At 35.4% G+C, this 12,838-nt stretch overlaps 1 protein-coding gene across 1 annotated transcript in view; it reads right to left on the bottom strand.

Moving 5' to 3' along the window:
- Positions 1–241: 241 nt before the first annotated feature.
- EMILIN2 (elastin microfibril interfacer 2) overlaps positions 242–12,838 on the bottom strand; it is a 47,287-nt gene continuing 34,690 nt past the window's right edge. Inside the window, exons 7-9 of the mRNA XM_072411363.1 lie at positions 12,215–12,250; positions 11,157–11,282; positions 242–3,543 (exon numbers count right to left, since the gene is read on the bottom strand). Of these exons, the coding sequence (XP_072267464.1) occupies positions 3,206–3,543; positions 11,157–11,282; positions 12,215–12,250 (500 nt within the window). The 3' untranslated portion in view covers positions 242–3,205. The remainder of the gene's footprint in view (positions 3,544–11,156; positions 11,283–12,214; positions 12,251–12,838) is intronic.

Raw genomic sequence — 12,838 nt, 5'->3', positions numbered from 1 at the left:
TTTTATTATATTAGAATAGGCCCATCTGCAATCCTTAAAGAGAGTTGAAACAAGGAATAAAAATGTACATTGCCAGAGCTGAATATGGTGTATCGGCCTAATTATTCACCAAAAAGCTTTCCACATTTAAAAATGTTCCATGTTTGATATGTAATGAATTATGTAATTATATGCATCAGTCTGGGTAACTGAAATACACACTAAAAAATCCCTGAAGATGAACAACAAATTAATCGCCAACTCATTTTCAGAATAATTAATTTAATAACATCCCACAATTTTAAAAACAAATGTAATCATTCATTTTCAAAGCCAAATGACCAACATCTTGTAAAATAAAAGCAGACATGTCGAAATATCAAGTTCATACACAGGAAAAAGTGACTGTCTAAGTTACAGTAATGATTGGTATCAGTATACAGTAAATGTTTACATTAGAGAGAAAATTCTACATAATCCAAGTGGCCACAGGTTTGGAAAAGGGAATAAGAAATGTAACATACATGTGAAATAAATCATACAGACAACATACTATCAATGTTCTCATTACAGCTAATTAATTTATGTGAAATTGTCAGAGCCAATTACCCCAAATTAGAGAGTAAATTGCAGGCTTAAAAAGCAGGACAGCTAAAAGTGGATGTTTTCCTAAAATGATGACTAAGAATCTAAATAACTTAAAAAAAATATATTGAACTGAGCATATTTTTACATCAAATGCTGATTTTGTATAAACAACCTGAAGCCTTATCAATAGAAAGTAAAATGTACAAAGTGCTAATACTTCAGTGCAGTACTCTATAGCAACCAATCTAAATTCACTGTGCTCAGACCTGAACAAGATCAGTTCAGATTTATTGTTGAGCTTGGAGTAAAACTTAACACAAAAACCGGAGAGACGCCAGGAAATGGAGGTTTTTGCCCTTTCCCTGCTCCTGGTGTTTACACTACATGAAGCTTGTACCATGCAGTGGGGAGCCTGGCACTATTTGCCCTACTGCCAAGGATATATGTAGATGACAGGGACATTGTAACCCCCGTGCAGGAGTTAGATCATCGGTGCCCACCTAATGGCCAAAAAGGATTAAGGTGGGCCCAGAAGATTTGAAGGCAAAGACAGAGGATACAGCCATGACTTCCTGAATCTGTAATTCCTGCAAGGCACTTGGAATAAGGAAAGTGTAGGTTATAATTCATAAGTATGCTGTGTATGCAAATGCTCACCCACGTCAATAAAAGTTTAGATCTATAAAGGAGAGCTCCATAAACTCTATGAACAAGGATAGTGGGAGGTATGTTTGATATGTTTATTACTTTTATTTCTATACTGTCCTTTCTGGGATACAGTGCAGTGGTAAGGTTAGCTCTGTGCTACCTATTCATGCACTTACTGCTTTCCATCCCTGCAATTTTATTAATGAAATTAGCCAGTACAAATGGCAGACTTCAATCACTCCAACTAATTCTAATCGCAAATGTATGAACAATAAGTTCAGTAGTAGAATCAGCAGAATGCTTCACTGGTTTTTGGAATGGTGCATCTAGGGAAGAATAGCAAAAGAGTAAAAGCAATTAAATCATATCCTCTGCTGTCCTTTCTTGTTTATGAATACTTAGCTGCTTCCATGGTATTGAATAAGGCTATTGATGGCCAAACTGGCCGTTAAACCCCCTTTAGTTATGGTTCTGTGCAGTCAGATTATTAATTATTCCACCTGAGCATGTAATATGAAATGTAATATTTAAATTGCTAAATTAGTGGAGATCTGGAACAATGTTTTACCTGTAACAGTCGCACACAAGCACAAACAAAGCATATATAAAGGCTGCATAAATACAATATAAAGAATGGAGCTTCACAAATCACTAGAAACAAGTGACTTCATGCCTTAGTCACAGTTTAAGCATAGAAGAGCGATGTAAATGAGGCTTCAGAGTAGAAGGAAGCACACAGCTTCCTGGTGCAATGGCACAAGTTCCTTTACAAGCCCCATCTTAGTCTCCAACAGCCTTTCTCAAATTTGAAGGTCCCTATTACCAATCTCCCAATTTAATATGCTCATCGGTGTGCTAGTGGTCCTTCACTGACCAGCCCCAGGATGGGGGCAGTAAATTGACCTAGCTGTACTGCTCTAAATACAACAGCTACAAAATCATGAACCTGATCGTGCTTGCTGGTCAGCTGTGTAAAACCCAGACATGGATGGACAGGAATACAAATCCTTTGACATGTATGAATATATAGATCTGTCTCACCTGTGTGCTAAGAAGTTTGCCTGAGTTCAGATTTACCTAGATAGCACTTCAAGAAGCCAATACTTTAAAGGTAATACACTTATCTTACTCTGCAGACAGACAAACCGAACTAAACATTGTTACATTTTACAAGAAGAAAAAAGTCATTATGTAATTTAAATAAAGTATATTTTAGGAAAAATTGCATGTACTATAGAAAAAAATCTTAAGCATACAACGGTTGAAAACCTTTCAAAATGGTTTTGTTTTTTTTTGTAATAGAATATCCCTTTAAAAAGAACATAATATGTTTGGTCATAAAAAAATATCTATTGCTATGGTAACAAACATTGCTACACTCTTTATGGAGCAAGAACTCCATTGCATGGAATTTCACATGCAAGCCATTATGTAAAAGAAAATAAACTCTAGCATGTTTGACATCTTCCCGCAGGTAATTTACCTTTTATTTCCCAGTAGGTTCTATGGCTTCCCTTGATGCCCTGCAGTGACATATAGCACTTTGCAGAGCTCTGCGTAGTTTTGTATGTAGCCTTTGTGAAGATTTATTTTTGTAAAAACTAACTTTTGAACAGAGCAGCACATTGACAGAGACAAACTAAAACATGCAAAGCAGTATTAAATAATGTATTTCTGGACCCTAGCATAGCAAAGGTAGGACAGTAAGAAAATCTAAAACATGCAAAATGACATTTTCAGTTGTAGAAAAATTGAGAACAATATATAAAATTGAATTAAAAACTATCCTTAGGAAATATTCTGCCGTATAAAAAGGTGTTGAAAGCAAAGCAAAAGCATGATTTAAAAAATGTGATTACCACATGTTTGCGCATATATTATACATTCACTCACAAAATAAGTACTTATTTGTAAATACTATATATTAACACTTCAAATTCATTTGTATCAAATGTCTTTTCTGAATGTCTCTGCATCAGAGAGGAGGAAGCTATCTCTGGAAGGATGATGGGTATAAAAAGACGCCACTAAATGTAGAATACATATCTTCAGAGTCTGAACTTGCAAGTTTGCCTCCTGTTAGGACAATGCCGACTTCATCTCTGGCCTTTAGGTGCAGAACAAGGTTGAATGTTCCTACACCACCACAAATTTGTCTTCCAGGTCTTAGGTCACTGTATTCCAGAAGCTCCCTTCTGTATCCAGATGTATGCAACTGTGCCACACTGACATTGGACACCGACAGGACAGCCTCTATGTAATGCTCCTGCTCCGGAGTGAGGACCGCAGTGATCAAGTATCGGCCTTCAATGGGAGCCTTGAAGATTCCTGCGGAAAAACCATAGTAATCAAATCACTATTACAATCATATTTCATCTACAGTGAGCCAACATGTTTCACTGAACTTTACAAAGAGCACTAAACCACTAAACTCATTTTGTAATATTACAGTCTAATCTGGAGTTTCACAACCAGGGTTCCTCCCGAGGTGCTAGGGGTTCCTTGAGCAATGAGCAGTTTAAGACTCTCAGGTCACTTTGAGTTGATATCAGTGATCTTTTTGGCCATATGTAAGGGTGACATTCCTCGGAATGGCCCGAAATGAAAGAACCATTGTTCCCACTGACCACTACACTAACATACATTGAGCTGTAGAAATAGTTATTATAGAAGGAGTTCCCTGAAGACCTGAAAGTTATTTAAAGGGGTTCCCTCACATAGAGCAGCAATACTTCTGTCTATTATGTTCTTTGGATTTGTGGTCAGTACTGGGGAGAAATAAAATCGCTGTAGGATTTATTCTAGCAGAACATTGTAAAAAGATTCTGCTCGTTTTTGAATTCAGTTCAACTGGTCTCCAATAAGCAGGAGAGCAGTAAAATCCAGTTTACTGATGAGTGGAAAATATTAACTCCTGGAGATTTTTTTTAAATCTAAAACAGAATAAAATGATTCCACTTTTTAGTCTATGACTGAATGGTACTGGTTTTGTTTGTCTTGTTTTTGCTATATTATAGAAGTTCACTACATAACATTTAATCAGGTCATTTTAGAACAAATACTGAGGCTATCATTAGTTTTCCATGGAAAAGTTCTGTTTCTGTATTTTGTGTGCAACAGGAAACGGTCAGAATCTAAAGAAAACTGATAGGAACAGTGTCATGTACACTAAGCAGGCCATACATCACCACCTAACACTTTCTTCCTCCATTCACTCTTTTATGTCTATATTGCTTCTAGTTTCTGCAACCCTTGATTAGAGAATCCTGAAGAACCCAACCTAAACAATACAAGAGTTACCTACCATCTGATACTATCAAACGTATGCAAATCAAAATAAGTTTAAAACACATAACTAGGAAAATAACAAAATATGTGAATAAACAGTATGCTATTGGTACTTTCAAACATCAAAATGGTTAATAAAAATTAGGCTGGGCTTTAAAAGTGAGGCTATTTCCCAAGGGCCAGAAGGGGTTTTATTTTGCAAAACATAGGTCAGGTAAGGCCCATATATTTATATTAAATCATGGTTTTAATTGAAGTTTCCAAATGCATTAAATGATGAGTCATAAAATCACTGTGCTTTAGGAGGGCTTCCAAATAGCTTACAGATGTGATCTCTGCCAAATCTACTTTATAAAGTCCATATGTGATCATGCAAGACAGCAGGAATGTTTCTAAACTGTATTGTGTGGGGGTGCTCTTTAGGTGACCCATACAACTGAATATGGCCAACAATGATGCATAACAATCTTAGGTAGGGGGCTTTGCAGTTTTACAGCTCAAGAACCCCTATTAAAACAAAGCACAATTCACATTCAATGAAAAAACATTATACATTATATTATCAGATCCTCTCAATAAAAAATAAGCTATTGATAAGTATGAAGAGTTTTCAGTTCCCCCACCATGCCTGAATGCCTTCATTGTTCAGGTAAAGTTCCAACATTTCTAGCATGGCTTCATTCACCAATATGATGGGTGGAATTACTGGCTAGCAAAAAAATGTGAAGGCAAAGAGTTGTAGGGGATACAAGCTTTACCACTGTCATTCCAAAGATTTATTTAATTGCAAAAGCCCCCAGCATAGCTTTTGATTGTTAAAAAGAACACTAGTTTGTTTCCAGCATAGGAAGGTTTGATCATATGGTCTCTGGCCTCCAAGGATTCATTAGTCAGAAAAGATCATCAAAAAGGTTCCCCTACGAACTTAAATATTTACAGCCTATATTTAAAAAAAAAACTTTCCTGTACACTAAAGAAAACCTGACTTTAGAGAAACAAAGAGGCAGCCATGGCTGAGCACTCGTCTCTAAAACAAGTAGTTGCCTGCCAAGATGACTCCCTTACTTCAAAACTTTTAATTATTGACCAGGAACAGAAGAAATGTTCACAGTATGGACAAAGGAACTTATAAAAACTGTTTTTAACCATTTATATTTTGCTTTTGTTGCCAACCATATCCCTATTTAAATTCTTCCACTTATACCTCTCTTTCTGTTTAATCTGAAACCCAGCAAGTGGACAAGAGGTGAGGAAAAACCCTCCCAAGAGAGACAAGGGAACTCCACCTAGCTTCTAACCCCATCCCTTCCAAAATAAAAAACAACTTTTGGAAAAGCCAGGGCTTTAATTTGACACAAACCTATATATAAAACCTTAAAAAATACAGCTGCTTATAGGATAGGACAAAATCCAAACCAGACACACAAAAATATTCACTGAAACTTTTCTGTTCTGTATTTTCTGGGGAATAATGCCAAAACCTATAATATTTTATTAATGTAAGAGTTTTAAACAACATTTTACTGTTCCCAAATTCTCACTCAAACACATTTCAATACATTTAAAAATTGCAAGGTCTGTTTTTTTCATTATGAATGTTATAGTCACGTGTAGAAAATCCCTGCATAATATTTTATAGATGTATAGAAAATGTTGTGTATATGATTACATTACTAGATATTGAAGGTTCTTGCAGTCTGGTCCAGGAAAGAAGAAGGAAAACATTGGTAAGAGTAGTGAAATACACTTAGGAGGTATTTTTACACATAAATCTTAGTAGAGGTTTTATATAGATATATTTGAATAATGTACTAGCACCAGGCAAGCACATCTGTAATGTAGGCATAGATTAAAAAACGAACCCATATATCTATTTTAGTACAACACAAAGCAAATGTAAAATGTAACTTGTGATGTTTAATCTTTGCACATACTGTATGCATATATAGAGGGAACCCGAGAGCTGTAACATCTGTACAGTGGAAGAATGTCAGACTTAACTTCATTCAATGTAATAGCCCAGCTCAGTGACAGCAGAAAGCATGGATATTCTTATTGTTAAACAATAACAGTAAAAAAAATAAAACAGATATTTTAACCTAAAAACTTTCATAGACTTGCATATAAAGCAGCATATACCCGTCTTTCCTTCCATACCCACAGCAGTGACATGAGCCCAATAAAATATCTGATACTTTCAGGTATGAAGGAGCATGTAACTCACTTTGTGTCTTACATAGTTCTTTCTTTTAATCTCTAGTAACTACATTCAGCAACTAGGGAGTAAGAGGAAGGCAAGTGTACATGTGTATGTGGTGGGAATGTAAGATTTTCTTTAAAACATTTACACAAACAGAAATGTGCTAGCTACTGTTGTGAGAGCATCTCCAGATTAGAAATCAATGTAACAAGGTTTTTCATCACTTATATAATACAAAGATTTCATTGAGTCAAGCACAAAGTCCAGATAGAGTTTTATCTTGTGACTGCTTTTCAAATAACTCTGTTGACTATTTTAAATATAGAAGATCCTCACATGGTTTGCCAGCGTGCTTGAACTAATGAATAGAATATTAGCAGTAGTTTGCAGAGAATGTTCACTTGACAGCTGTGACCATAGCTATACTGGAATGAACAGAAGAATGATGGAGAAAAGGCCATAATTTGGCAGGGTCATTCTTATATTACAAGGTTGTCCTCGCTTTACGATGTTGTTTTGCTAAAAATATGACAGTGAAAGATTGATTTAAAACTATTTGTGCTAAGTTCTACAGAAAGGACCCCAAAACCACTGAAAGTTTACAATTTATTATCCAACTGCAAACAATACAGGGCTGTAAAACTCCTCACTCATCAGAACAAATACCTAGCTGAAAAAAAGCAGGGTTTGCCACTACACAGGTGTGCTTCTGGGTATTTTCCCTGAAAAGGCATAAAGGCTGAAAGAGTTTTCTTGGCCACCAGAATGCATTGACTGCATTTGTTGTGTTGGACAATAAATTGTACTTTTTTTTTTTAGGGACATGAGCTGCCTTATCGGAATCCTTGGGCTGTTAATATCATTTATAATCTTTTGTGATTTGAGGCTCAGGTAATAAGATTCAGCACTTATGGCATTTCTTAGATTTTAGATAAGTCACTCCATGGGACAGTACACAATAGCCCTAAATAGGTGTTCTAGCAGAAAACAATTATTAAACAGGTTAGGAATTTATTGTTTTCCACCATCATTATAATCATTTACTATAAACAGATGTGCTGGGGAATGGAGGCTTTGGAAACATTGCGACACAGACTGACTGATCTCTGTATAAAGCCAGCTTGAAAGGACGTCATCCCGGGAGATTTATAGCTGCTGCCACCAACTTGTTTTTGAAAGTACATGTGTCTAAGGATGTCATTTTCATTCTTGCTCCACAAACACAAAATTTACAGTCATGTTCAAGATCAGTTACTTGAAGGATAAAAATGATAATCCAGATAAAAAATAAGTCAGCCATAGCAGCTGGAAAAACCTTTTTATGCCCATGCAGAAGGGCTGGTATGAAAAGAAGGAAAACTAAACTGACTGATCCTCTATCCATCGCCATCTCTAGAAATTTCCAGTCTTCTATGGCTCTTCCTATTCTTTAGGAAGAACTGTTTCTTTACAGAAATGGTCACATTGTCCTTTTCTGCTGTGCTACAAAACACCTTCCATGTAGAAGAGGGAAGAAGTTGGCAGGGGTAATAACACTGCTTTGGGATTGTAGATGCTGAGTGCACAGGAAGTTAGGAAGCAGCTCAATAGGGTTCTGGCAGGGGCCTAGGCATGCAGTTTAGGATATCTTCTTTATTTACAGTATGGTACAACCTTGTGCACAATAATAACAATAAGAAATCCTACACATTTTAATTTTTTGCAGTATCTCTGACCATTTCAATTTTCCCCAATTTACAGGTCACAAACAGCAGCAAACATTGAAAGCATTGCTACCTACATGTGAAATATGGTGATACTCTAATATGAATTTTTTTTTTCTGCTGTATCCAAAAATACATTTTCCAAGCAAACAGAAACATTAGCATGAGCGTCAGGCCACGCTTCAGGATAAGGGTGGTGGTGAAAGAAAGACATTAGTCAGAAAATATCTCTAAAAAAGCAAACAACCCAGCTCCTAGCACCTGGCCTGGTAAATACAAAACATGTACATGAACATATCACAAACACAATTCCCTATTGCACTAACAATATGAACAACTGGCCAGGCTACAGAGATTCTATTATTTAGATACACTTCCTTAAACAAATTCTAGAACATACCCTTCATGGCCTAGGTAACTGCAGCCACTCTGGAGCAGTTTATTCTCAAAGTTCACAGAGATTCACTGAAATCACTAAGCAGCTTTCATGTCACTTGACGTAATATACAAGAAAGTTAATTCAATCCCAGCAGTTTAGGGTACACCAAGATACCGGGCATTGTGTACCAAGCTGCACATACACAGGTAAATGTGCAATTTCAGAATATTTCAGTTTGCAATTTCAGAATTGCAAAAAGACAAATAAGGAGGTTTTTTGCAGAACGGACATTACATATCACTTTTGAAATAAAAAAAGGCTGTCTTCTTGTATTTGTTTTAATTTATGCTAAATAAATTTATTTATTTAATTTCTGCTTTAGGTACAAAAAAACTGTGCTGGAATATAAAGTACAATTACCCATAGCAAACATTTAGTTTGCTGTATTCTATTTAGCTAAAGTAAACCTGCATTAACTCTATCACAATATCTTGGCACATGGTGTCTATGTGTATTTTTATCACATTTATGTTCTGCCCCTTTCTGCTTTGCACAGCTTCAATCCTGAGAAAAAGGTAGTTTGGGGTATGGGGCACATGTGACACTCATCTGTCTCTCATGGTTCAGCACTGGGTGCATGAATAACTTATGGCCAACCCTTATTACAGAAAGTTTACTAGGCCTATGTGAATAGCATCTTTCTAAAACTCTGTATTTGCATAGGAGATTTGGGGCCCTACAGAAGCAGATTAAGGTACAAAAGAAGGTTAGGTTTAGGATGCAGAGTTACGTTCTAGTAAGAACAAGTCTAGTATAAATTTTTTTTTCTAAAAATGCTGCTAAGGGATTGAAGCCTTCGTTTAACATGTCTGTACATTGTACTTTTTTTTTTTTAACCTTCAAATGTCAGTGCTGTTTTATCTACCAACAAAAAGTCATTTGCATGTGTTCAGTATTTAAAAAATAACGAGACAAGTAACACTGTATATCTGCAGTCTTATGGAATTCAGTGGCATAATTAATGACTCATGCTCAAACCTCCTAAGTGTTCCAACATGGTAAACTCCCACTTCTCACCAGATGAAGTAATAATGTACGTTTTAAAAACTTCCTTTTTTCCCCTCTCTGATTGTATAGGAAACCACTCACACTGATAGGCCCTTATGGGAACAGTAAAGACTACAGGCAAAGGGTTGGGTATTTGCTATGCTGGTGAAATTATATTTTTCACGATCCAGAGGAGATTTTGCATCCCTTTGGCCCTGCAGGATGTGAATACATGACTCCACCTTGGTAAAATGCTTTTGGTATTAGACACTTTCAAATATACACAGATTATATAATACATGTCACCACCAAACACATGAATGCATGCCAAAAAAAAAAAGCAGCAAAATGGTGATTTATGATCAGGATTATCTGCAGCCCCTAACCACTCACAAGCATTTTGTTGTCATTAAAGCCATGTGGAAGAAACCATAGACCTAATGTGTTCCATAAATGTGACATTAAAGGCTACATGTGTTCCCTGGCTACTAGAAGTCTAAGGCTAGTTAGGATTATTGTTGAGCAATGCTGGGGTTGAAGCTTGTAATGTTTAACAAGCTTTGAGTCAATAAAATGTAGAACAGTAAGAAATAAATGTGCAATTTCATAGGATTCATGTTGCAACTTAGTAAGTAAAATAATAGCATTATACATACTTGACCTAAAAAATTGCAAGCAACGATTTAACTAAAGATATTGGCACTTGTTCAATTCTAATACATTATAAAAAATGAATAATTCACCAGCTGATTCAGATGTTGGGACCGGTCCATCTAAATCTGAACAAACCATGGCACCAAGCCCATGAGCCCAGACCATCACAAGAAAAGTAGGCATAATGAAATGATGACTGCATACAGTATATGAACAGAAAGATTTGAATCAGCTTCTAACTGAGACATTATTCAGAATTGGGAGAGTTTCCTTACCCGCAACGTAATTATTGTCAAATGTTGTCTATTACACATAATGCCCAGAATGTGAAAAATCAATGTTCTAGGATCTTTGCATTTGGCATTTTAACAGAAGACCTTGAAAACTTTCTTCCACAGCGTACCACTAAAGTTACCACAGTAATTTTGTCCCCATTTTAAGACAAGATATTGTTTTAGGTGTTTAAACCAGACAAAGAAAATGTTTTACATCTTGCTGATCTCTTGAACAATCACATGTAAAAAAATGAAAGGACTATACATTCCTTTTATTAGAACCAAATAGGAAAACATGAGTGATCTTGTTCTTGTTTTTAGATAAAAAGAAATAGTTTGTATCCTCTATAAAATAAAATTTGTTAGGTAGAAGTAGACAAATAAAAACATGTTACCTGTTGTTGGGTTATAATGATCCCCATCATTAACCAACACGTGGTTAAAGGGAATGAGTCCAACATCAAAGGAGTGCTTAGTTATTCCAGCAGAAAAGGATATGATCGCTGCAGTAGCAGTAACTCCTAGCAGAAATCAAATGAAACAAAATCAGTACATAAATTACAAACTAATCCCCATTATTGTACAGTTTTACATTAAACATGATTGTGCACATTATTTTATAAATTGACAAAATCTGATGATTGAAATGTGAATGTAAAGAAAGAATCATAAAAATAAGAAATTGTTATGTAATTATTTGATATTCATTGAGTCCCTGCTGTTCACCGACTAACAGATAAATTACGGTGTAAAGCAGGGCATCTTTTGCATCCTTTCGTATGTGTGGGGTTCTTGCTTACACTGCAGAAAAATGAAGACTGAGGGAAAGCATCTAAAGATGCAAGACATCCTAATGAAAATGCCAGAATCTACCAGAAGCAGCCTAAACATGGTTTTATTAACATCAAATGGAACATATAAAGTTGGCAGAAATGCTAAGGGTTCTGCGGACCAGATGTAAAGAAAAAGGTAAACAACAAAATAAAAAACAAACTAATGCAAACATTAGCGACTTAGTAAGCATTAGTAAACTAAAGAAGTTCAAGTGTAACAAGGCCCTGATTTAATAAAGTGAATGGACATAGAACACAGGTTATTATAAGTACACCTGTGTCATCCGGCAAACCTTCAATGGATCTGGACCAGAATTGAAAAAAGTTGCCAACAAATAGCAAATGATTTTTAAGAAACCCACTCCAGGTTTGCTGAATCACCCATGTTATAATTATAGTTTATCCTCTCCAGTCTTGGAAAGCTTTAAAAAAAATCTGCCCCATTATATGTGCACACTTTATTGGATTTAGAAAAGGAAATGGTATTTGCCTCTTGCATACATAGACATATACATGATATGTGCTAAAATCTGATAAAAAAGAATTACAGTTGTTTATGCATCTTTTATACGAACCTAAAATAGGATATGTATTAAAAAGGTAAAATATGATAATGTTACCTATAGATTCTGGAAAGACGGATATTGTTAACGATTCTGAAAAAAGAATAACAAAAGTTATATTTCATACATTTGGCATTACTGAAATTGCTTTGTACACCTGTTTTAGCAATGTGTTACTTTAAAATTAGTAAAAGTTTTTCAAATAACAGACAAAATTTACATATTCACTCACATCTTATTGAATTGCAGTGCAGCAACTCCTTATTACAAATATGAAATACAATCCCATCATACACATATACACACATCATATCATTAATATGGAAAGCAATATAAAAATATTTTTGTTTTCAGATAAGTGATGTTAAAAGGCTAAACACAATGATCTATTTTGCAATATGAAAGGTATAGTGAATGGAATGTGTTTGTACACTCCATAATACTTGCTCAGTACAGTTAACACAGAACTAATATAATAGGAACTTGCAGGGCAGGCTTTTTTTTCATGATAGATGGTGCAGTTACTATCTGTAGTGTAATTATCTGTACACATGCACAATTTGTCATTTTTAACTAATGCCGGTGGTCTGTCCAGGGTTTATGTGCACCTTAGTGATTTTGTGTAGGGTTCAATTCAGATACTGGTTCCCTTTTTGCTTGAGATTATCACAAACGTTGTTA

Source organism: Pyxicephalus adspersus, chromosome 5 (genome assembly GCF_032062135.1).
Source record: "Pyxicephalus adspersus chromosome 5, UCB_Pads_2.0, whole genome shotgun sequence".
Lineage (NCBI taxonomy): Eukaryota > Metazoa > Chordata > Amphibia > Anura > Pyxicephalidae > Pyxicephalus > Pyxicephalus adspersus.
Note: the sequence above shows the minus strand (reverse complement) of the source record. Positions and strands in the feature narration are given on the sequence as shown.